The following is a 27,048-nucleotide window of genomic DNA, read 5'->3' on the forward strand; positions in this document are numbered from 1 at the left end:
GGCTCTACACTCGCGGCGCGAACGGCCGCGACAACTGCGAATCACGAGTGTAGATGTTGTTCACGCCTTCGCGTCTTCCCCGATCAGTGTCGGTTTTTAATCCGCGACAAAGGGTTTGCGACGCGAACGTGAACGCATCGTCAACGTCACGAACAAGACTTGCGAGTGTGGAGGGACACAGTTCACGCGTGGATGGCGGCATACATTCACGGCGTGAAATAACGGCGCGACTTCGCGTGCGAGTGTAGAGCCGGCTTTATACTTGGCGTTCCAGCTTGCCTGCCATTCACTGGCATGTGTGTCACGGCTTAATTTTCAGGTTTAACAAATAAGACACCAAACTGACTATATTATGTATATTTTCATTTAATATAAAAATTATATATATTTACAAGTAAGTAAATGGCAAAACAACTTTTAAAAATCCAACATAATAATCTGGTATCACAGGGAACGAAACTTCACATTAAAATCTCGTTCTGTGTACAATACAAAGTTCATTTTAGGTTTTTTACAAATAAAATAATATATAATACTATGTATAGGAAACACGGGGACAGTCAGTGAATATAATAACCTGAGCCTATAAAGCAATTAATTCAAGTGTGGATCCACACTGACAGAGTCGAAGCAAATCGAAGCCACAACTAAAATTGACATTTCTCTGCATATCAATGTTCACTTACGAGAAAAAACGACAAAAAGACGCGCGCATTCTGTTCGATGTGCGTCTCCTTTTGTTCTGTTTCGAATTCGATTCGCTTCGACTGAGTGTGAATCGACCCCAAGGCTCTTTATTAGCACGAGTCTACTTTTTTTTTCAAAAGACGGAAGCACTTTGCATTTATGCAATAAAAATGTCGTTGATTACTTAGTCACCAGTTAAAACTTTTAGATGTCACGAAAGTTGAAAAAGCGGGCGATTATTGCCCAAGATCTGGTTGGTTTGTTAAACACGTCTCCACTCCGCTCTTCTTCAGTGGACAGGCATCCTTAAGGTGCGTTTCCATTAAAGCGTTGCGGAGACGTGGTCAGCAGACCAATCAGACTGCCTGCCGCGCTAGCTTGACGCCTAACTTCAGTTGGTGTGACGATCGCAATCGCCTGATTAGCCGACACTCTCGTCTCTCCTAGTATTTGCTAAACAGCAAAAAATAACATAGTTTCAGCCAATTGAGATTGTATAGTGCCTGGCAATTTGAGCATCGATGTGATTGGCTGGCAAATGGCGGGTGCACACGATTGGTTGATCAGTCGGCGCGAGTGTACGCGATTGGTTGATACGTTGACTTTCGCTTCCCGGATTCGCCAACTATCTCCCACGCTGCTTCAGATCCTGATTGCTTGCCGGGCATTATAATAATGATTGACGCCGCTATTTCGAAATCGAGCTGCAAGTTATTGTTAGATGACGTTATCGTGTCATCAATCAATAATCTGATTGGTTGTAAATACGTCTCCACTCCATTTCAGTGGTCTGTGATAGGAGCTTTTATGCACCGACCACTGCACTTTAGATAAAATTATATGCAGTAACAAATAAATCCACCACTGGTACTGGTAGTGAAAATAAGTGCAATAATGTATTTTATTAATTAAAATAATGGACTGTTATAAATATAAACGCTAAAATGGTGAACTAGTTAATCAACATTTTTGTTACAAATACATACATGTAATAATATAATAATGCCTTTTTCGTTTAAAGTTACACAAAGTTTATTAGACAGCACTCAAAACTCAAATAAACTTAACATAACTTTAAATACACGTGAATTATTAGGAAAATTGGTCACTATTAATATTATTATGTTATGCTTATGGTAGGTTCAATTTATTTTACTGACAGCACATACAAGGTGTAACCAGAACGCTAGCAAAAACGAAGACAGGTGATAGTACTGATGATTACTGACAATCTTGTCAGTAATCATCAGTACCATATCATCATCATCACTGTCGTCGATCATCAGTACTGTGGTATCTACCACAAAAAAACACGAAAAAATAAAATAAAAATCCTGTTTTTTCTAAGTTCACAATATATTGCAAATAAAACATCTGACTGACACTAGAGGTCAACGAACGTTCCGTAAATAGGCCACTTGAATTCAATGCCGCACCGTAGGAGGGGCATTGACCCGAGTTTTGCACCCTATACAATGCGGGTTTGAAAAATACTAAATCACTAAAACTACCAGATAAGGCAAATGGTTATTGGCATTGGATTGTGTTAAGGTAATTTAATAATCTGGTTCTGGTTACACCTGTATAATACCTAAGCGTCCATTGCTGCAAAGAACTTACAGAATCCATCAGATAACCTATTCTATTTTTTTACATTTAGAGTAAGCCTGCATTGTGAAATTTCATCGCACGATTTTTCCCGCAGAACTCTATGAGATAAATAAAGCAAATATGGTGAGTCCATTCTAAAAATTTATGTACTATACATTTAATTTCAAAAAATGTCAACATGAGATGAAAAATAATGACAGAGTAGAAACTGGAAGTTGTTAAATGTCAAAACCTAAGCCTAGATATATTTTACTGACCAATTTTCCTTTTACGTAACATATCGCGTGCAAAGTATATCAAGGAAGAGTTAAGCCATATCACAGACTAGACACATAATTTAAAATAATAAAACCTTTTTTTAAATCACACTTATTTGACAAACTTTTGGTAGACTGGGATTTTTCAGATGTTAGTTTAACTTTTTTTTTATAATTGGTTCCTGAATATTTTTGTCAAGTTCAGAGCTTTTAGTATAAGTTAGTTGAAGTAAATCTGTCAATTTGTATGGAAAGCCACCTTTATACCAATTTGATACTCTGTTTGCGCCGGATCTGTGTAAATTTGCCAAAATCGTCTGGCGTCAATGTCAACTCACAACGTTTTCCCATCCATTACTAAAGGATGGATTTACGTTAGTTTCAAAAGTTACACGCTCTTAAGTTAGAAGATCTACTATATCAAACGGTTCGAAAAAACTAGTAGAAAGCTACCAAATGTTTGTCAAATTAGATCCTATGTATAAATATTTCGATCACTTTCTCCAGTGTCAAAAATCTGTGGTGTACAAAGTGGTGGTAAAATTTCACAGATAAATTATGATTATGTATAAATAAAGTCAGATCTTTAGTTAATAAAATCTTGATTTTCAATTGCACATTACTTAAATCCATTACCTGCTATACAGGGTGAAACAAATACTTCGGCCCTTAAGGTTAGGGTTCCTTGGTGCTTGTGAACGCATCTCATACACGCAAACATGCAGTGACATCAGTGCCAGTAGCTATGCCATTACCCGGGAGACGATAAAATGGCAGGGAAAGTGTGTGTCGCATCTTTGCGTAGTAATACACCAACATCTGTTATAACAACATCCAAGGGACCACGATTATTAGGCCGCATAATCCAGTATTTGTAAGTTACAAATAGACAAGGCTTATACTTTAATCATTATAACCAATATGTCATTATGAATGATGTTGAAATGGTTTTGACTGTAGTTAGAATTGTGTTCATATGCACAAAGAACCCTATATCGTTAAGCACTAGTCACACATGAATTCTGTGCTTGGGCCCCAGAACCTAATGTGCAGACGAGTGACATGTTTCATACAAAGCATGTCACTCTGTGACATCACAGACTTCCTGAGCTGTGACTAGTGCTTTACTCAAATTGTAACAATCGTAACTGCAATTCGAGATGTCAAAATTGACATTTAGAGCTGTCAATTTTGACATCACGAAATGCATTTCTCGCTTTAACAGTTTCAATGATTGTACATTCATGGATAATCAGGGCTATTGTATGTATTTCACGATATAAAGCTTATTCGAAGAGGCCATTAAATTAAAAAAAAAAAACAACATCTATATGTAGAACTTAAATGCGTACACTGAGCGCGAACCATTGAATTCATGAATTTTTCACTTAATCCATGAGTGCAATAGTTTCAACATGATCAGCTTAATTGATTGTACAGTTTATTACATAAAACCTTTCTTCAGAGCCATATTAAAAAACTTTTTTTTGATATGTACAATAGATTACACTAGTAACTAGATACCTAAAGTACCCCTTACATAGACGCTAATGTACATAGATAGACTACCTCCTACGTATCATGTCTTTTTACACACTCCAAACGTCCATAAATGCTCTAAATTTTAGAGCATCTGTTGATCACTCTATATATATTATTATTTACACACAGCTTGATTTAGGTACTCCATTTATCATACTAGTTCATATTCAACAGATTGATTTAGGTTTCACTTCAATATTCAATCTATCTGTGTTCTTTGGATTTGGTACTTAGCAATGGTATTTGTCAAAAATTGTAACATCTTTTATGTTTAACACTAATTATATTAACAATGTTGTTAAATAACTTAGAAATCCCATTTCACCAATTATAAGTTTGATATTTTATCAATTTCTATATCATCAGAGAAGTGATTTTTATGTTATAGAATTTTCTAATAGAAACATACCACATTATTATCTCAAAGAAACATCTACCACTGTGATAAATGGTAAATGAATAACCCTCAGAAATGAGTGCTATTTTGTCGCTACAGGAGCGGAATAAAACCCACCAGTGAGCACAAGGAAGATTTATTCGACGACTGTGTTGTTATGGTCGTGAGTACGAATGCCAGATCACTATAATTAAGGCGTTACTCCCCTGATACGCCGTGGTGTCGTCCCAGATGGTAGTGGGAGCACGGCAAGATGTTCCAGGTCTGAAGTAGTGGTGGAGAGTGGTACTGGCAGTCCAAGATCGCGGCTGCCGGCCGGGTGAAGCTTGCGGCACCAGTAGTGGGTGCCACAAATAAGCTTCGGCGAGCCAAGGCCAAGGATCAAGGCCAAGGATCAAATCCGAGAATCAAAACCTTGCTATCTAAATCGATACTCAAATGCTGAATAGAAAATAGTATAATAAATATGATACATCACTGTTATTGCCATCAAATAAGTAGAACCATTTTCACCCTTTAAAATCTAAACATGATTTACTGTGAATCCTGAGAAAACAAAAAATATTGGTGTATCACACTAGCTAGCGGTTCCGAGTTGTTCAACATTCACTACTGTATTGGAACTGCAAATCAGTGAGCATTGCTATTGGTATAGAAAGTTAAGGCTTACCAATGCACAATTTGGTTTATTGATTAATCGATTTTTTCCCATTTGTTATGATATAACCAAATGTTTTTGGTTTTTTTTTAATATGATGTTTCCCTCCACTAGGTGGACTGATGACTCAAACGATTCGCAGGGAGCCGCTAGATTTAGGCGGCGCAAGATCATGGCGTGTGGAAGTCTCTACAAGAGACCTGCTGTGGGCATCTATTCATTGATAATGATAATGATGACAATGATATTGTTGTTTCAACATATCACTTCCAAAATCGATTAATCAACGAAACGGTTAGACGAAATGCGCCTCAAATCAAATATCAAATGGATATTTAACTCTCACAGTCTATGTTAGAATGTGCTTCTATGGACTGTACTTAAGGTTAAGGCGATCTTTTCTGAAAGAATTTCATTTTAAAGGAATAGCTTCATACATCCTAGATTCAATTGTAATTATTTATCTGTCAACTCAACAAGCTCATGGAGTCTTAATTAGAGTAAATTCCTCTTGAAATTGCTAGTTCTTAACCACTCCTAACTGGACAGTTTTTGGCTTGTGTGAACTACATGACTTTACAAAGATCTGGAAAGGTCATACCCTTCAGATTTCAACCTGCTCTTTACAACCAACATTTCCGCTTGAGCAGTAGCTTAGTACTTTGCAACAAAGAATAGCAAATGTATGGATCCTGACATGCCACTATTGTTGCATCACTATAGTAGCAATGGGCGATTCATTCAAATAACAATCGAATTATTCGATAACAATTGAATTTTTCGATAACAATCGAATTATCCGATTACAATCGAATTATTCGATAACAATCGAATTATTCGCTGACAATCGAATTATTCGCTAACAATAAAAAAGCAATTGAACAATCAAAAAATATTGTTGTTTTCGATTGTTTACTTAACATGTAGGTCTGGGATGAATGAATCAAAAATAGAATGCAATTGCTTTAGACATTTGATTTATTTGTTCCAGATCGTGCGCTTCGCATTTGTAGACTTAAAAATCGAACATTTGTTCAATCGATTCTCGATTTTTATTAGATTGTTTTTTTTGCAATCGCCCATAGCTGCACTATAGTTTGTGGGCAACTCAATACTCAACCATACATTTGTTTTGCACATAGCAGTTTGCTCACCGCAGTTTTAAACGTTATGAATGGGCAGTAATGTCTTCAGATCGTCGTTGACAAGCTTTACTCTTGTATCACTACACTCCACTTTGCGTGTGGTTCAAACTTGTATCACTTCACTTTGCGTGTGGTTCAATCTAGTATCACTTCACTTTGCGTGTGGTTCAATCTAGTATCACTTCACTCCACTTTTCGTGTGGTCCACTCTAGGACTACTTCACTCCACTTTTCATGTGGTTTGCTTCACTTCACTTCTGCCAGACGAGCAAGTCGTCTGGTTCAGGCTTGGCTCAGTCCAGCTGTTGCACTTGTACCACTGAAGTGGGCGGCGGGAGAGAGATCTCATACTTGATGAGACCTGAGCCTCGGCCCGTCGATAGCACCAAGCCGCCTACTTCTTTTACGTCACCACTGGAAATGAGATGTTTTTATTGAAGTACTATATTGATAAGTATGTTGATTTAGGTTTTAGAAAGTCATAGAGGCCGATTCACACCAATTGCGTACACGTGACACGTGCGTAGTGATGCGCGTAAATCCCTAACACAACGGGTTACGCATACGTCCACGCTTTACGCAAGCGGTGTGCCATGTTTTATACAGTTCCATACATTACAACGCAATGGTACGCGCTACGTCTACGCTTACGCAACGCTTACGCAGCCTGTCTGAATGAGCTATTAATCTATCTCATGGATGCAAGCTAACTCTGTTGCAAAATTTGTCAAATCTGCTAAAAGATGGACAGTGAAAAGGCAACTGATAGAGAGCAATAGAGAGCATTTATAAAAATAGTTCAGACAAGATATTAAGCACACACGCCGCGTGCATAGTGTGATTGCAAGTGGGTGCGTGTGTGAGCATTCATTTGTTGAGATGAACAAAGTATCATTATATTTAGCTTACAAATGATGTAGTAGTATCAATTATCTCAATGGTCACAGAAGCTACTTATATTAGAAAGATAGACTGTTCAAACCTGACCCACTGTTTTATTGGGCATTTTAAACGCTGGCGTGCGTGTTGTAATACATACATGCGAGTGTGGGTATTTAAATTTTTAGAAATATGTTGCAGTCGGTACCAGAAAATTTGGTGTCTCTTTCTCTCACAAACACAGTGAGGGAGAGCCATACATACCTATGATGTCGCTTGTGCGCGATTTGTGCGTTGATAGGCTTTCCGTCGCGCGTCACGATCTGCAGCGGCGTCCCCAGTAACGTTCGGCGACCTCCCACCGTGCCTACAACTATTTGATTGCCGATCACTTGCCCTGATCGATTTGTTACCTGGAACAAATCATTACATGACAAGGTTTTTCCAAAGGAAAAAAAAACTTCCAAAAAAATGTTTAACTAGCCAGACTTCGTCCGCATGGTTTTAGGTTTTTAAAAATGCTATGGAGCTAGGGGGAAAAAAATAATTTTTGTTTTGTTTAAAACAGTGTTTAAAGCATGTTTAAAGCTGTTATTTCATTGAATAAAAACCTTTTTAAAACACTGCCAAGTGCCAATCCTGTGAGAACCTATTTGATTTTTCGGACAAATAGCAGTCTATGTCACTATCCATGGCTTTAACTATATCCGTGCAAAAATTCACGTCGACTCGTTACTCCGTTGCGGCGTGATTGAAGGACAAACCAACAAACAAACTCACTTTTGCATTTATAATATAGGTAGTGATCTCACCACTTGTATATGCGTGGGTTGTTGATGATCCTGCTCCAGCTCTAACGCGTTTTGATGTTGCACTTGTTGCTGATGCTGTTGTTGCTGTTGCTGTTGTTGTTGTTGCTGTTGCTGTTGCTGCTGCTGTTGGACCTGTTGCTGGACTTGTTGCGCGACCTGTTGCGCCGCCTGTTGAGCCGCCTGTTGAGCCGCTTGCTGTTGCGCTTGCTGCGTTGCTTGCTGCTGCGCTTGCGTCTGTAAGATATAATGAAACATGTAAGTTGATTTGCAAACTTATAAAGGGACTAGGGTTCCAAATGCGCCTTTGTAAAGAGCGCACAGACACACAGAGAGACCGAATACACAAAAATTAGAACACAATGTACGTTGTAAAGTGAATATCACTGCGTTGGCACCTCGAGAGTTAATTTAGCCATAGATAGTAGCTGACAGGCATAGACCTGTCAGAACGAGAGCGGTGAAGTGACGCGACGACGTTCCAGTTTACGTTACAAACATGATTTATTTATAAGTTTATTCTTTGTGAAGATTGTTTCTCTGGGGATGTAGTACTGGAGGCGAATGCAGTCTCATGAGACAAATTCCTAATTAACGTTTCTATACTTCAATAACTCGGCTTAAAACTGCGTCTTTCACTGATACCACAGTCCACAACAGTTAGAAATCTTGTGACAAAACTACCAACTTCGCCAACACTGGCAGGCGTCAAATGTTACCTACCTTTGACGCTATGAAACGACTAGGTATCTTTAATTTTACGACACCCCTAACCTAATATAATACATATGACAGATGTTTCAGGGTCAAACCGAAAGTTTCTTCACTTTAGTTCACTTTGCTGATATTATATAAGTAGGTACGCTGAACTTGCGATTACCAACTTTTTTTGACGTGACAACGTCTTATAATTCGATAGAGCCGGCTGCACGCACGAAAAAACATGACTCATGCGGCGTTACCTCGCTCTGAGGCGTTCCATGTAAGGCTTGAAGTGCAAGCGAGAGCGCGGAACGAGCGACAAAGAAGCACAATCGGCCTTTGTTGTCACGTTCAACTATCGTCAGTGAACCGACTTTACAGACCACCAATTTTTTTTTGAAGCAACTTGTCTTTCGCCATTTTGGCTCTGATAGCCAGTGAACGTCATTTGAGCGTACGCGCAACTAAATGTTAGTTGTTGTTGATTAATTTAGTGGCTTTTTGTTGTGCCACACAGCATCATTCACTTCGCCAAAGACACGTTGTTTGGAGAAAACATAAAGGAGGTTGAACAGTTTATTTACATCCAAGTCTTTTCTGGACAATCCCAGTCCGATTTGTGAAGACCATTTCACACAAAGTGTCAATTACTGGTATGTTTGCTTCTCTGTATTAGATTACAGAGAAATAGACAGCGCGAAGCAACTTTGTTTTATACTGTATGAAGAGATTGAAACTCTTGCGGTGTTGAGGTCAAAACTCACGTTTCTCGGCGGCAAGTCCATGTGCTGCCGCTGGTGCAGCATGAGATGGTTCTTCTGGAAGAACGCTTTGCCGCACTGGTCGCACACGTGTGTACGTAGTGTGCAGCTACCGTCCGGGTGTCTGCAGCAAACAAACCACATTATGGTTATAGAGCAAATACATTGAATTCAACATGTTTAAGTCCCTAAATAAAAAATAAAGGTTTAACTATCCCAAAATAATAAATATCGTCAGCCCTGAGATCAGTAACTGCTCGACTGACTGGTCCACTGCTAATACAAAGAAGTTTGTTTCTCAAACAGACGAGACGGAACAAAATGATAATCGTTAAGGCTGGGATCTGTATAATTTGATATTTATCTAAGGTTGAAATCTACAGACCGCACTTTGACTTTGCTCAGACTTAAGACACTGTTAAAACGAGACAGTGTTAGAAATCTGTCTCGTTTTACCTGAAACTTAAGTCTAAGCAGAGTCAAAGTGCGCTCTGTAGATTTCAACCTTAGATAAATATCAAATTATACAGATCATAATATAACATTATCTTACCTCCTATGATGTGCTAATAAGCCGTGTTTAGCTGCAAACCCTTTACCACAGTCGACACAAAAGTGAAGCTTCGGTCGCGGCGCGACGTGGTGATTCTACAAAAGACAATACGTATTTATTATTATTTTAGTCATGCGATTTAGCGTTCCGGTACGATCCCGGGTATGGGTTTAATGAAACTTCCATACCCCTTCCAAGTTAGTCCCTTGCCATCTTAGACGTCATCTTCACTTACCACCAGGTGAGACTTTAATCAAGGGCTAACTTGTAACTTTCATTGGAATAAAAAAATAAAAGAACATACATATTCAGTTAAATTATAAGAACTTACCGTCGCTATGACTTGTGTGTGAACTACGTTGTTGGGATTGCTCGATATAATCTGTATGGGCTGATCTGAAACAACAAATAGCTTGGATGTAAATCTGTGGTACCTACATGGAAACTTGAGATTACTATAAAAATGTAAGGCTGCAGTTTTATAACAATAGACAAATATCACATGAATACTTCAAGAATGCAGTCCGCGACCGTTATAAACGACGGTATAGATGGCAGCATGAGTACCTTACAGTTGAAGCTCAAGTAGTACACGCAAATCTGAATCGCAGTAACAGAGCGTTTAGGAATCTGCACTATAATATATAGAAAGTTTCAAGATACTGTCATCCTGCACACCGCTCCCGTACAAGGTACACATTGTTGAATACGCATTGTTAAGTGATAGACGACGCTTTCACTAGATGGCAGCACGAGTACCTTACAGTTGAAGCTCAAGTAGAACACGCAAATCTGAATCGCAGTAACGGAGCGTTTAGGAATCTGCACTATAATATATAGAAAGTTTCAAGATACCGTCATCCTGCACACCGTTCCCGTACAAGGTGCATATTGTTGAATACGCATTGTTGAAGTGGTTGTGTAGTACATACTGTGTGCGTTGTGCGAGGCGACGCTGGTGGTTATCAGGCCGGGCTGCAGAGCGGCGGTGAGCGCGCACAAGTCCGTCACGCAGGTGCGGTCCCCGGCGTGCAGGCGCACGTGCAGCGACAGAGCTTCCTGCACACAACAGTGACAATATTTAGCCTGAGCAATTTAAACATTTGACTGAAACCTCAAAATAAATATAATGCGTTAAATTTAAGAAAGGACCCTCCATATTTGCTCTAAGGCTGAGAAATATACAGCGCATCTTGACTTTGCTCAGACGATAGAGTTAAAACGAGACAGATTTATTATGTGAGAGATATACCTCTGTCTTGTCTTAACTCTGTCTTAAGTCTAAGCAAAATCAGAATTCTGCCTATAGATCTCACCTTTAGTCTCAACTGTCATATCAAAAGGCAATCAAATGTACGGTTAGCCGTAGTTTTGACATGACAGTTTACACTAAGCAAATGGCGCGTCCTTTCTCAAATCTTACGTATTGTAGCAGTTTTTATTGTTGGCACAAATCGAAATATGGCACAAATCAATGCAATAAAAATGTCTAAAATGAAGGTAATTTTATGTTTTAGGACTTGGTTGACTGATTGTTTCACAATCATTGAAAATGTTAGAATGTGCCAGAGAGAAGTAATATTAACTAACCTAGCACTTTAATGTTTATTTTAATACCTTTGTATTGAAACACGAGCCACACTCTTGACACACATATCCTGGGGCAGTCTTCTCAGAGATTATTTGACCGTCAGCACCAATGACCTGTACACAAATTCAAAATGTTGCAAATCATTTTTCTAATATGCTGCCAAATAGTGTGACACAGACTAAAAAATTTAAATTTTAATTACTCTGTGAAAATTCATAAATCTGATGATAATCTTAGCATCAATACCCACAACTACTCTTGTTGTGCATTTTTCTGCACTTGTCGCCAATATGTTGTTGCAATAATTGTTGCGTTTGATGTTGCTGTTGCAAGGTTCGCCATGTGATGTAGCAAATGTGTCATCATTTGAGTGTCTTGAATAAAAAAAATACACTCACTTGAACTATCTGCGGCTTAAAGTCGTCCTGTTTAATAACAGTGGCTTGTTGCTGCGCCTGCTGTTGCGCCTGTTGCTGCGCTTGTTGTTGCGCTTGCTGCTGCGCTTGTTGTTGGGCCTGTTGCTGCGCTTGCTGCTGCGCCTGTTGTTGGGCTTGCTGCTGCGCTTGTTGCTGTTGCTGCTGTTGTTGTTGCTGTTGTTGCGTTTGCGTCGTCACGCAATGTCTCGTCATTTTACAGTGCTGTTGTAACTCTGACTTGCATTTGAAAGCCTCGCCACATTCTAGACACGCAACTGCGCCTTCGCCTGTGTGGATTCTGAAAATAATAAAGACATAAAAATAACATAATTTGTGTGTTAGGAATTAGGAAGAGAATATTGCAAGACAAAACAACAAGATGCGTCATTTCAAAAATTTTGTTATGTACATTGTGTATACTGTAATACGTTTAACGCTTTAAACCTAGAAACCCAGAAATATCTATACTATAATAATAACTAGATTATGAAATTTATTTGAGCCAAGTTATTAAGGTTCAATTTCTTTAAAAAAATCAACAAATTAGTTGATATAACTCTGTCATAGATTGAATAATTTAAATCTGTGCCTAGTATTTACTTTCACTTTTTATTTACTTTTTGTCTTCTCTTTTCCTTTCTTGCACTTCATGTTAACTTTCATTCACTTTTACTTTTTCCACTTTACTTTCCATTCACTTTTATTTCACTTTAGCGATTGATTTGATAGTAAAGTTGACTGATACTCACTTCATATGAGCGACCAGCGTCCTCTTCTGCAGGAACTCTTTCCCACACACAGGACAGGCGTGCGGCACTCTGCCGTGCACTCGGCCGTGGTTGACGAGTTGGAACTTCCTCGCGAAGGCCACTCCGCAGTCAGGGCATACGAACGGCGACAATGAACCGTGGAAACGACTGTGCATCACCAAATGTTCCTGTGAATAAACAGAAAATGATAATAAATCAGTCAAGTGCAAGTCAGTTTCGCACATGAACATACCATCATACAAGAAATATCTTTTTTTTTTTAAATTCATGGTGGCCATTTTGAAATTTGTGGCAATAGAAATACACATTCTATGAAAACTTCAACCCTCTTGCACTTCCTGAGATACAGCCCGTTGACAAATGGACGGACGGATGGACAACCACCTTTCTGGTAAAAAGTTTAGTTGGTACAAGTACAAGATACCTTTTGCGCGAAGCTCTCTCCGCAGTCAGTACAGACGTAGGGCCGTTCGCCCGCGTGATACTTGCTGTGAGTGACCAGGTGTCTCTTCAGAGGAAAGCCACGTCCGCATTCACCGCATACAAATGGGCGGTCGCGACTGTGAACCTGTGAAAGAAGTCAAATTATTAAACCTACAAGCCTATAAGTTACTAGGTAAATAGCCTCAGCTTTCCTCATGTAGCAGTTGCCACATTCACAAACAAATGTCGCTTCTTCAATCAATCAACAAAACGCTCGATGCACGAACCCAAGCCTAGTTACTCACGATGTACGCACTAGATGGCAGCACGGGTAGCTTAATCGGAAGCTCAAGTAGAAACATGCAACTTTCAATCACATTGACAGAGCGTTTATCAATCTGCACTGTATATAGAAGTTTCAAACTACAGTGTGCTCTCCACTGGTTGGAGGTTGGTATACTCACCCTGGAATGCGTGACGAGATGGTGCTTCAGCGTAAAGGCCATCTTGCACTCGTGGCAGCGGTAGGGCCGCTCGGCCGAGTGAAGCAGCAGATGCGTGTTGAGGCAGTGTTTGCGAGCGAACGCTTTGCCGCAGTGACCGCACACGTGGGGCCTCTCGCCTACAAACAGTATTGCAAAATAAAGAACCTTCCCATTTGCTTGCATTGCGTTGCGCCAGATCCTTTTTCAACCAATCAACTCCCATCTGTGGTGTTCCCACTAGATTACAACATGGGGTTGTTCAAGGGGCAGACCGATAAATTCCTGAAAGACCGGCAACGCATCTGCGGTACCTCTGGTGCTGCAACAACTACAATAAACAATTGCAACACTAGAAAAACCGATATTGCGATGCCGGCCTTTCAGGAATTTGTTGATCCACCTTGAATCACATGTTTGGAACGGCCGAAGCGAATTGGTTCCTTGGAGTTTGAGTGAACTTTGAGTCAGATTCATTCGATTGACATTAAAGTTTAAGTGTGAAAGTAATACATACCAGTATGCACTCTCGCGTGCGTAGTGAGATGATGCTTGAGCAGGAAAGACTTGCCGCACTCGTCGCACGAGTAAGGCCGCTCCTTCACCGGCGTGGGCACCGCTGTCATCACTGAGTTGGACATCATGTCTGTCTGTGAGTACACCGCCTAAAACAACGTAACGAATCTTTACTATCGTGAACTAGTATAGCAAAACCTTTTTATCATGAACTGTGCTATAGGTATATTGTTTCACTGAAACGGCTCGTGAAGAAAGGTGTGGATTGGTGGAAGGTGACGTAAATCAAGGAATCCACACCCTAACCCTACGAGCTGTGTCAGTCAAGGGGTACACCTGTACTATAAGTTGGTTGATGTGTATGGGCCTTTCCACAATACCTGTGGTATGACGTTGCAATGCAAATACGACGTTGCACTGTGATTCCAATAGAATTTTACGATGCCACGTCACTCTAAAACTATTGTGGAAGAGCCCTATGGTCGACGACGTGTATGGTTGTAATTCTTTCTTCATTGCGTTCAGTGCGTCATTCAAAATTTTTTCGACGGCTTCAGTGTGTAACAACCTAGTATAACGTTAATTGGTTCAGAAGCATGGAAAAATTAAGAAAACATTGTACTTACTTTAGGAGAGTTGTTGGCGGTGCCTGGTTCTTGCTTAGTATGCAGCAAATGGTGCTGATGCACTGTTGTGGTCTGTATAGTCTCTGCTTGACTCTGCTGTTGTGTGGCCTCAGCCAGACTCTTCAGGCCACCGTTCAGCAGAGTGTGGTTCAGTTGGGAAGCATCTATGACTGGGGTTGCAATCCCTTGAGCTTGCAGTGCACGTTTCATTAGGATCTCGTTGCATTCTTCTGCCGTCAATTGTATTGGGCCGATTGGCGTCATGAAGGGTTTTGATGTTAGGTTTGTTGCTAAAACATAAAAAATTATTATGAAGTTATAGCCCTTTCCTTTCATGAGAGTGGCTCGTGTTTGCGTTTAAGTCACTTGGTATAAGTAAAGTAAAGTATGTGCAAGCATTTTCTCGTGACTGATTGGTCTGACAAACAAGATCAGCTTCAGAAAATGTAATGTACTTAATACTAGAAAAATGGAAAGCTTTGTCTTTGACAAGGCCTATTTTTCATTTAACTAAATTTGACTGCAATCACACCAAATAGTAGGTAATGATGCAGCCTAAGGTGGAGTGTGCCTGCCTAGAGGATGCCTATTCATTCTGCTTGTAAAGGTCCAAATATTAAAATTGGCACAATTTTTGGAATCAACTTATTGTAAAATCAAATGACTTCAAGACAGACTTAAAATCTTTACAACTTAGAAACCAGTGAATTTAGTTCTGTAACTGGACATAAATAGAGAACGACCAGTCAAAGCTGAGAATTGTCATGTTAGTAGAAGATACATCAAGAGTTCTATACTCACTCTGTATAGTAGCAGTCTGATTCTGCTGTGACACCCTGTTTATGGTATGTGTTGGAGCTTCGTTTAGCACAAACATAGCTCGTCTCCCTGGCACAGGGGTCCCTGTAAGAACTCTTGTGACTTGCGTTGCTGCGTTTGTCACCGCTACTACAGTGCCAACTTTTTCCTGGACTTGTGGTGTCTTGTGGGACATAACAGTCAATGTTGTTTCTGGCGACACCTAAAATAAATTTTCAGTGCTATACAATAGGCAATTGAAAGTTCAAGCAGTGGCTTCCTTTAATTAAAGCAGATGAACTTTCAATTGCCCACAAGATGTGGACAAAGGTGTTACATTGATAATGTTGTAATTTTTAGGGTTCCATACCTCAAAAGGAAAATCGGAACCCTTATAGGATTGTTTTGTGGTTTGTCTTTTTGTCTGTCTGTCTGTCTGCCTGTCAAGAAACCTATAGGGTACTTCCCGTTGACCTAGAATCATGAAATTTGGCAGGTAGGTAGGTCTTATAGCACAAGTACAGGAATAAATCTGAAAACCACAAATTTGTGTTCACATCATTTAAAAAAAATTAAAATGTGTTTCAATTTTCAAAGTAAGATAACTATACCAAGTGTGGTATCACATGATAGGGCTTTACCTCCTAAAACAGATTTTTATTTGTTTTTATGTATAATAGTTTTTTAATTTATCATGCAAAATGTTGGAAAAAATACCCAAGTACAGAACTCTCAGTGCGCAAGTCTGACTTGCACTTGGCCAGTTTTCTAATATTTTTTAATATTGAAAACATAGCAATAAAACTTAAAGCTAGCCTTATCTTATTACTTTACAAATCATGCCCGTGTGGAATGGTACCAAAAATACTGGCTGCATTTGCACACTCCACAGCCAGGCTGATCTGTTGTGCAAAAATGAGCCAGCCCTTCTGTCACCAGATGAGGCTATTCATCGAGGTGAAATGTCTCATATTTTTTTAAATTCAATCATAATGACAGCAATTGGCTTTGCATTCAATTGTACAAAATACTACAAAGTTTAACTAACAAAGTACTTTAAAATATTGTACTAAATGCATTTTTTTTTAATTAAATTTAATTTTATCACAACTTATGCAGGAGGCTTTGAAACATTTTGAATGTTTACACAAACTTGGACATAAAATTTATTACAAGTACAAGTAGTTTTATTATAATTACTTGAGAAAAATATTTTTACTTAAACTTTTTACAACAGACAATTCTTTTATTATAGAATTAACTAAAGTTTAAGTGTTAATATCTACATGGTTGGTTTTTTCTAACCTTCACATAATAACATTATAATTAACATATAAATTGGTCTCTCAAACTATATTTGTTATACATGCTCACTAAAGGAACTATGAGGCCAATAAGGAGTAGGTGAATGAAATGGTGCAATTACACTTCTGATCAAAATACTTTAATCTGAAAAAATTATAAGTTATAATCTAATATTATAATACTTAATCATAAAATTTAAAAGAAAATTGTGAATTTTTAGTAAGTAATAATTTTGGCAATAAACGCTTTACATTTGTTTGCACTGTTCTTAATTTTTTTATGAAAGGTGGTTTATTTATACACTAGCGACCGGGCCCAACTTTGCACGGGTAGCTTATTACAATTTTCATAGCCTTTTTAATAATTGTTTTGAAAATAAAATATAGCCTCAAGAATAATGTAGCTTTCTACTGGTGAAATAATTTTCAAAATCGGTTCAGTAGTTCCAGAGATTACTTCCTACAAACAAACTTACAAACTTTACCATTATAAATTTTACATTTACATATCCATACAGAGACAAAGAAACTAATCCAATAAGATTGAAAAAACTGATTTTTCTTAGTTTCTTATGATTTCCAACAGGAAAGTGAGATGTAAACAAGACATACCGTGTTCCCCAGCGTATAGCTCAAGCTGCTAGGAGTGTCGACTTCGCACTTGGTGAGGTCCGAGGTACTCGTGAAGCCCCACGAGTACCCGAAGCCTGAAACGTTGCTCGGCGTTGGCATACACATTTTCACCGATTTTACTCCACTACATTAAAAAAGTTTAAACAACTACTTTTTGCACACATCCAGAGCACGATAGTAAACACTGGCGAACACACTACTCATGACAGATTTGCCATTACGACCATATACATACGCTTTCACACCTACTAACGCACAACGCACTCATGAAACCGCTACCGCCGAAACAAGCTCAAACTAACTTTAAACATCGCACAATACCTATAAACAAAGATTCCAAGTCATTTATTACAATCTATCCACATATGCCCGAGAATTACACTCATCAGCTAATGAAAAAGGCGGCATAGGACGCTAGACACTACATCGACACGCACGTAATCAGAGTTCGTAGGCACACAAAACAAACTTTTACATATCAGATTTAGCTTTATGTTCATAATTACTATAAAGATAAACCATTAAATCTAAAATTATCAATCAAGTTTAATGATTTCATGAAAACAATTATTTTATCGCACACACAAAAAACCGGACGCCATTTTATTGTTTATGGATATATTTTTTTAATTCTTTATGTCACAGACTATAAACAGCACAGACCAAGAAAGAACTTAATGTTATTAACAGACAATCTGACTTGGCTGCTTCTTGGTTGGGTCCATGTTGGTTGCAATCCCTAAGTACCATAAACAAGTTAATTGATGTTTTATCTGTGATTGGTCATAGTTTGTCAATCATTGTTCATTGTTGTCAATTAACAATTTAGAAATTGTGAATTTTTCGCTGAACAGGAAAAACATTTTAAGTAAATTATTTAGGTATTGCTTGCTTATTATCAAAAGAAAACTGTATTGCAAGAATAAATTGTGTTCTGTAGTGTACCTAATCGAACTTATTTACCATGAATCCTATATCAATGGACAGGGATGAACCGTCATCACTCACATCAGTCTCAACAAATCATCCTTTAGAACAATTTATACTGTTAGCGAAAGGAGCCAAAGGTTCAGCATGTGCAGAACTCATCAAGCAAGTCTTAGAAGCTCCAGGGGTACATGTATTCGGAGAACTACTTGAAATGCCAAATATAAAAGAGGTTAGAGTATTTTCATCAACATATTATTTGCAATTATCGCCGGTTACAAAGGATTGTGATTTGATATTTCTAGTGTTTCTATAATTATCAAAGGAGAATCTGACTGACTGACACCAACCAACCTACAGTTCAAACCGCGGAGTCTAGAAAGTTGAGATTTTTACATGTGTTTTGGTTTTTTAATGTAGACCCTCAATAGGAAAAAGATTGAAGAATACGACTGAATAAAGTGGGGGTGGGTCAGCCAGTAACTCCTTAACTTTATCAATTAATATCTCAGATTGCTTTAGCAATAAGGCAGCCCATGCACCCTTTTGTATAAAATACCCAATAATTATGTAGTTACTTCTGTATCTTGAATTGTTTTTCTGTATATATGTGTGTTTGCTATAAATATTTCCATATCTATACTAATAAATAAAATTGAAGTGCCTGTCTGCAATTTCAAAATAACTACCACATATTAAGCTCATATGGTTATTTGAAATATACCATAACTGAATTTGCACTAAGCACTAATTAAATTTAAATGTAGTATCATAAACTACAATATACTAAACTTTTACATAGTATGTAGATATTATAATTTAGTATGCAAAGAGGTGTTTTTAATTATTTATTGTTGATTTATCCACTAGTTATAAAAACACACTGATCCAGTTTTACTAGCATTTCTAATATAATAAATGTATAATTATTATGAGGTTAAGGTTTTATAATATTTTAATATCTCAAAGCTAGATACTTTGTGTAATAATAATAACGGTGATGGGATGTAGTAACACAACATAATATTAATAGGCATTTTAGCATGTACTGTAATGTTGTGTGAGTCATCTTCTATTGCATTCTTTCCAATTATTATGAGAAAAATCATTTAATATTTATATTTATTTAAAGTGGATTTATTACATTTTCAGTTAGAAACTGGCCAGTATGCAACACATTTCAAAACACTCAACTTATTTGCATACGGCACATACAAAGACTACCTGGAAAACAAATCAGAATACCTAGAACTAACACCAGTGCAGTGCAAGAAGCTGCAGCACTTGACCATAGCAACACTGGCCACACAGGAGAAATGTATCCCATATAGTGTGCTACTTAAAGAATTAGATATCAAGAATGTTAGAGATTTAGAGGATCTAATCATTGAAGCTATTTATGCAGGTATAGCATTTTTAATTAAATTTAATTACAAAATATACAGAACAGATAAATCAGTCAGTCTTTTTCTTTTATAAATTTATATTGCCTATAGTAATTTGTCATAAAATTAATCATTTAAATTTTTATCATAATTTGTTTCCAGATATAATCCATGGCAAGTTAGACCAAGAGTGCAAACGTGTAGAAGTAGATGTAGCTCTCGGTCGAGATGCTAGACTAGAGGATGCTGCAGCCATAGCAGATGTGTTGGCAGACTGGTGCAATGCGTGTGAGGCTGTGCTCAACTCAGTGGACAGACACATCCAGCGTGCCAACCACAGGAAACAGTGTGCCATTAGACACCAGCAGGCTATTGAGCAGGAGGTTAGTTTTTTGATTGCAATCTCACCTGGTGGTAAGTGATGATGCAGTCTAAGATAGACGTGTGCTAACCTGGAAGAGGTATGGCAGTTTTCATTAAACCCATACAGCTTTGGTTTCTGCACGGCATCATACCGGAACGTTAAATCGCTTGGCGGCACGGCTTTGCCGGTAGAGTGGTAACTAGCCACGGCCAAAGCCTCCCACCAGACTAAACCAGAAATTGAGAAATTGAAAATTCCAAACCCATGCTGGGAATCGAACCCGGTGCCTCCCACTAATAAGACCACTGTGTCAAGGAGACTAAGGTGAAAGCCTCTACATTTTTTTTTCCACTTTTTCCTGCTTGCTTGCTGTAGCATAATGCTGAGTGGGAGACTTAGATGTGGTTACACATGACTCTTACTTAAATATAATATATTGTCACTCATAAGGATAGATTAATGTAATTAGTGTTTAAGGCTCTTTGGTGATCAAATAAAAAGATTTCTTTGTAATTTAAATGCTCAAAACTTTATTTGTTTGCCACAGATAATGTACATAAAGAAGACTCAAAAGACTCAAGGCGAGAGCGAGGAATCGGCCTCAGGCGCCGGCAGTGAGTCCCACTCGGCGCCCAAGAAGAACTCCAGCAAAGGCAAGGCGCCGCGCGCCGGCAAGTTCTGGCAGAAAACCACTTAACTGTGCTCCTCGTGATTATATTATTATAATAAATGCTTAGATACTACCTTCCTGAATTTTTATTTTATACTAGCTGATGCCCGCAGCTTCGCCCGCGTGGATTGGTCAGATCCCCTGCAGCATCAGGATTGAGGAGTTGGACTCCAAATTTTTTTAGAAACAATGTCGCAAAGTTCCTCTATCGATTAAAAAAGAAATGACGCAAATCGGTTCAGAAATCTCGGAGATTTCGGTGTACATAGGTAGAAAAACACAACTCCCTTTTTGAAAGTCCTGGTCCTGGCCCTGGTCAATTCTCTACTTGTCTGTGAAAATCCCGTCAAAATCGGTTCAGCCGTTCCCAAGATTAGCCTTTTCAAACAGACAGACAAAAATTTTAAAAACGTGTGATTCAGTTATAGTATCGTTCAAATAACCATATGACCTTAATATGCGGTAATTATTTCGAAATTACAGACAGACACTCCAATTTTATTTATTAGTATAGATTTGTCACCAAAAAGACCTCTGTAGAATAGATTTTTATTCAATGCCTATGTATGTAACATATTTGCACGCCATTTCCATGGCAAATGTGGTGATACCAAAATGAATTGTAATTTCTATTTTAACCTGCATTTGAGCAAATAAAAGGATTTGATTTTATTCAAATAAACTTTTACAAGTGCTTTTGAATCGTCAAAATAATTTACAATTGGTTCGGAATGCCTATACTAGAATGACGGTCATTAGGAACAAAAATCATGTTCCATGTTCCATAATATATAGCTGTCAAAATACTAATTATATTATTATTAGTGGCCAGATAATAATAATTCCAATTATTATTATTACTAGTGGATATCAAGTTCTAAGTAAAGCGAAATTTACATTACGAAATTACACGTGTAAACGTCTAATTTCTTAATGCATGTATTACGAAATTAGACGTTTACACGTGCAATTTATGAAATTAATGTCGTGAAACTAACTTCGTAATGTAAATTCCGCTTAGGCCATTTTGGTTTTGATGACTTATGAGGCAGCGAGCGCTATGGTTCTAACAGTTATGGGTTTTATTCCCGAATGCCCATTCCCGGTAAGATATAGACTTCTGCTTCTGCTTCTGCTATTTTATGATTTTGAAATGTGTTGTGTTGTGACTTGTGACAAATGAAATTAGAAAAATTACCATATACAGGAATTTTGTACTCATTTAGTCATTTTTATAAATAAGAAGGTTAATACACCAATGAAATAGAAATTATTTAGTAAGCATCTCTAGAGACTGGAAATTGTTTTAAATAAAAATCCCAGTTTTCACCCCTGGGGGCAATGCCCCGAGGTGAAAACTGGAAATAACTGACAGTTTGCGTTCATTTTGTCTCCTCTCATTATAAGACGTGTTTAGGGCATAGTCCACCACGCTGGCCAAGTGCGGATTGGCAGACTTCACACACCTTTAAGAAAAAAATTCTTAGATATGCAGGTTTCCTGGCTATGTTTTCCTTGACCAGCAAGTGATATTCATAATTGCTTACTCCGAAAAGTTAGACATTTCCAGGATGGAACTCCAAAACCGTCCCCAAATAGGATACCGACGCGACGTCTTAACTACTAGGCCATCTGCCATCACCACTTTTTCGAATGTACAATGTAGGCATTCTAAATTGGCCTATTCACATTGCTTTACAATACTTACCATATTCTACTAAAAAAATAGATTCGAATGGAAATTTTTGTAAAAATATATCTAGTAACATTTTACAAACTGTCAGAGGCGTGAGTGAAACAGAATAGAACGTCTAGGCTAGAAACTGAGATAGAAAACACCACGAAACAAGGTCGACAGCTTGCCGATACCGTTCGGCCGAGTTTTGGCAGCCGAGCTGAGACGAAAGGTGTCTGTTTTTGACGCAGCAGCGCAAACAAAGTGCGCAGGCAGTGCAACGATTATCACGTTCGCAGGCCACCGAGAAGTGATGTAAATAATATAATAAAACCTTCGTAACATTGTAAACAAAGACTATTTAGTACTTACAAATGCCTATTTACCAGAATACTAACGTGTCGTGAAAGGTGAACGGCAAAAATTACATCCAGTGCAATCTACGACACAAGTGACTCGATACGAAAAACAACGTAAAACAATAATGTAAAATGTATCCGTGATTTGTAGACTGTAACTAAACTGTTGTTTTGTAAAGAGACTATAGTTTTTCGGAGTAAAGTAAACAATAGGAGCCCCGTGTATTGGATGAACAGAAAGGCAAGTATGCCCTTTGTTGTGTTTGAGTTCACCTCTACAATTCACGATCATTGCTCATCACTCATTTTTTACCACTATTACATTATAAATATAATTAGGTAGGTATAACAACTAATAAAAAAATATGTTCTGAACCGTAACACTTACCAGCCTATTAAATAGTAAGTAAATTAGGCATTTGCGTCATAGAAAAAGCTATAGATATAAGTAACTACTAGGTAGGATAATGTAGAAAAACAACAACCAATCTTTAGCTATTTTGTACTGCATTGTTGAATCGATATACCTAATAGAGATTGTATAATCTTTGTACATAAACTACACAGTAGGTAAGTACTATGTACGTCGCAATTATATAGGATTTTCTTTGTTGTCGAGTCGGTCAGCTGTTCTGTGCACATAGCGCGGAGTGGGGAGCTATGGAGCAATTACTAAACTCAGAACTGGTCTAACCAGTCCTGCCTACAGTCTGGTCTGGCAGTCGCCGATTGCACTACAGTCTACACGCCTTATGTACGAGTATTTATGTAGGAACCTACAGCTACTATATAATATATTGCGAAGTGCATAATATCTATAGAGGTATCTATTTGTTGCGAACATGAAATAGGTAGGTGCGTTTTAGTATTTCGCACTGTGAGAGGCGACTTTTATGATTTACTTACCATTTAATTCAACTGGAAAAATATCATCATGATCAACCCATCGCCGGCTCACTACGGACCACAGGTCTCCTCTCGGAATGAGAAGGGTTTAGGCCATAGTCCGACACGCTGGGCAAGTGCAGATGGGCAGAATTCACACACTTCACTCTCAATCATGTAGGTCTCCTCACGATGTTTTCCTTCACCAGTGGCGGAAGGAAAAACATAACGTTAGATTGTTTGGAGGAGACATGCTACTTTTTTTCGTGGGGTAATGTCATGGATACTCGGGGAGACACGGAAGTTGTCAGACGCTTACCGACTATAACCAAACGTATCGCCTGATGACTTGACACAACACTGCGTGGCCTAGCCCGTGCAGCGGCGTCTGACGAGGTAGACCTCGGGGCCAATAAAATGCCCCTACGGCTGACATAGCTACTTCTCTTATAGGTACCTAATACTTACTGTAAAGCGGAATTTACATTACGAAATTAGTTTCACGACTTAATTTAATTTACAATTCCACGTGTAAACGTCTAATTTACACGTGCAATTGATAGTGAAATTAATTTCGTGCCACTAATTTCGTAATGTAAATTTCGCTTAAACTTACAATACTCAGCTACTGTCATTTTAATCTGTCTCTGAATACACACTACGGTTGCCTCGCAAGTGAATCCTGTTTGTTTACTCTCATGTTCGACGTAATCCTTTACGACTGTGCCACATACGTTTATGTGTAGAAGCCAGCGTGTGCATCTACGGATTCCCCTAAGCCTCTTCTAACGTGGGAATCCGCAAGATATGTGCTACTGTCACAGTTACGACATATTTATGACCGTAATAGAAAACCAAGAGGGTATTTTCAACCACACATATTGCGGAAATGTTGGGTAGAGATAATTTATTTTCCAACTAGATGATGCCTGCTGCTTCGCCCGCGTGGATTCAGGTGTTTAAAAATCCCGTGGGAACTTTTGATTTTCCTGGACAAAAGTAGCCTCTCCATAGTAGCCCGTGCCCGGGATGCAAAGTATCTCTCGTAAAAACATTTAAACAGGTGATTCTTTAAAAATCCCAAGGGATGGGATCTCCACGATTTAGGATTGAGGAGTTAGGTCCTCGAGTTCAACGAACCATATGAGCTTAATATGAGGTAGTTATGACGAAATTACAGACAGACACTTCAATTTTATTTATAGGTAGGTATAGATCAGCAAGGCGGTCGTCGAGGTCTGCATATTCTGTACGTAGTAGAAATTCCACGGTTGCTTCCCCGTTTTTAATTCGAACTGCTAGGATATGGGACTACTTTCAAATCAACACTGAATATGCACCTTCTAGCGTTTAAAACTTTATTTTCTTAAAACTTTTAAAACTTCTAGCGTTTAAAGTTTGTATTCAGTGATCGAAATCACGAACTTTGGAATCAATTGTAGCACAGTTTTAGGCCACTATGCTTGAAAATGAGTTCCAGATTTGTATTCAGTGGGCTAAAAACGTCCGCATCAATAATAAAAATACTATAATTAATTTTTTAGAAGCGTAAATTGCACGATTTTGCTTCAGCTCCTCAACATCCTGCGGTTTCTAACAAAACCCTGTGTCTGGTAAATTAACTAGTCCACGGTGTTGTGGTTTCGTTTGGATGCTCAACGAGTAGCGGTCTTTGAGCACGGACGGTACTGTCTAATGTTATTATTAGGTACAGTACAACATCCGCTTGTATTATTCTAACTAATCCTTATGTTTACTGTAGAAAGCAAAGTAAGTATACTGTTAAATTCAAGTTCTTATTCAGTGATCGAAATCACGAACTTTGGACTCAATTTTAGCATACTTTTAGACCGTTTTGTTTGAAAATGAGTTCCAGATTTGTATTCAGTGGGCTAAAAATGTCCGCATCAAAGAAAAAATACTATAACTACTAATTTATTAGAAGTGTAAATTGCACGATTTTGTTCGCCAGCTCCTCAACAACCTGCGGTTTCTAACAAAACCCTGTTTCTGGTAAATTAACTAGTCCACCGTGTTGCGGTTTCGTTTGGATGCTCAACGGGTAGCGCTCTTTGAGAACGGACTGTACCGACTCACGTTACATCCACTTGTATCATTCTAATCTTTGTATTTACTGTAGAAAGCGAGGTGCAACGAACTTTACTTTGTCCGTATGATATATTAGACGGAGTTCGTATGAAGTTTTACTTCGGATAGAATAGAATGCACGGAACTAGAATTTGATACTTTTTTATAATTTATATTTAGATATAGAATAGGTAGGTAGGTACTGTTTATTTCAAACAAGTGTACTTAAATTAAAAAATTATAACACCCCCAACAAGTGAAGGTTACAGTAACTAGAAAAGATAACTTTACAACGGCTGAATCGATTTTCTTAGCTAAGAACACTCAATCGAGCCACCTTTCAAACAAAAAAAAACTAAATTAAAATCGGTTCATTAGTTTAGGAGCTACGATGACGCCACAGACAGATACACACGTCAAACTTATAAACACCACTCTTTTTAGGTCGGGGTTTAAAAATCAAAGCGTTCCCTAGAGATTTTTTTAAAACCTAATAAAGACGGGCGGCGCGGGCGTCAGCTATAGTACCTAATTCATAATGTCTTTTATATTTTCATGTCTGTTATGTCAGTTTGTATATAATAGCTATAGTAGCTACGCGACAGGTCGAGATGGCAAATGGTTTGTGGGGGGGGGGGGGGGGGGGGCGGCGCCCGGACGATGCCGGTGCGGGATAGCGCGGCTCACACCCGGAGTGCCTTTTCGATAATATGTCGCGTAATATAGTTAAAAAAATACCTATACTATAGTAACTATAGTATAGTTACCTCTATACCTATACCTACCTTGTAAAACATTGTATAAATAGGACTTACCTTCTAAAACTTTATTTCATCAAGTTCAGTAAATAAAGGGCTTTATTATTATTATATCAAGTTTGTTACTTAAACCTTACATAATCCTATCTTTCGTAGGTAAGTGCCTACATCGAAAGATTTAACTTCGTTTACCATAATATTATATTACTACATCCATACGGAAAAAGAAAAAACAATTTCTTCCTGAATATCATTTCACAACTCACATAGGCTCAGTGCATTTACATACAATTTCGTTTGTTATTATCATCATATCAGAATGGCCATCCAGTTGTCAGTTTCAGAAGCTTTGTCAGTTTCAGAAGGACTCTACCCTC

At 38.2% G+C, this 27,048-nt stretch overlaps 3 protein-coding genes across 4 annotated transcripts in view; 2 read left to right on the top strand and 1 right to left on the bottom strand.

The window, feature by feature from the left end:
• Positions 1–342: 342 nt before the first annotated feature.
• On the bottom strand, positions 343–18,162 carry LOC123872251 (zinc finger protein 665). The gene is made up of 16 exons (XM_045916416.1): positions 17,540–18,162; positions 15,627–15,846; positions 14,826–15,115; positions 14,201–14,348; positions 13,666–13,823; positions 13,203–13,346; positions 12,758–12,945; positions 11,991–12,306; positions 11,619–11,705; positions 10,934–11,060; positions 10,333–10,397; positions 10,002–10,096; positions 9,452–9,572; positions 7,989–8,222; positions 7,441–7,589; positions 343–6,711 (listed from the first exon to the last, which is right to left on the bottom strand). Exons 1-16 carry the CDS (start codon positions 17,663–17,665, stop codon positions 6,591–6,593), a joined length of 2,589 nt encoding a protein of 862 aa, XP_045772372.1. The 5' UTR covers positions 17,666–18,162; the 3' UTR covers positions 343–6,590.
• Positions 18,163–18,354: 192 nt separating this feature from the next.
• Positions 18,355–20,989, top strand: LOC123872474 (COP9 signalosome complex subunit 7b). Its single transcript, XM_045916755.1, has 4 exons — positions 18,355–18,719; positions 19,640–19,892; positions 20,035–20,255; positions 20,784–20,989. The coding sequence occupies exons 1-4, from the start codon at positions 18,525–18,527 to the stop codon at positions 20,931–20,933; spliced, it is 819 nt and encodes a 272-aa protein (XP_045772711.1). The 5' UTR covers positions 18,355–18,524; the 3' UTR covers positions 20,934–20,989.
• Positions 20,990–22,755: 1,766 nt separating this feature from the next.
• Positions 22,756–27,048, top strand: part of LOC123872808 (protein yippee-like) — a 137,498-nt gene continuing 133,205 nt past the window's right edge. For both annotated transcript variants that reach the window (XM_045917355.1, XM_045917354.1), the window contains exon 1: positions 22,756–23,181. The gene's annotated coding sequence lies outside the window, so the exon portion shown is untranslated. The remainder of the gene's footprint in view (positions 23,182–27,048) is intronic.

This window comes from Maniola jurtina, chromosome 15, assembly GCF_905333055.1.
Source record: "Maniola jurtina chromosome 15, ilManJurt1.1, whole genome shotgun sequence".
Classification (NCBI taxonomy): Eukaryota; Metazoa; Arthropoda; class Insecta; order Lepidoptera; family Nymphalidae; genus Maniola; species Maniola jurtina.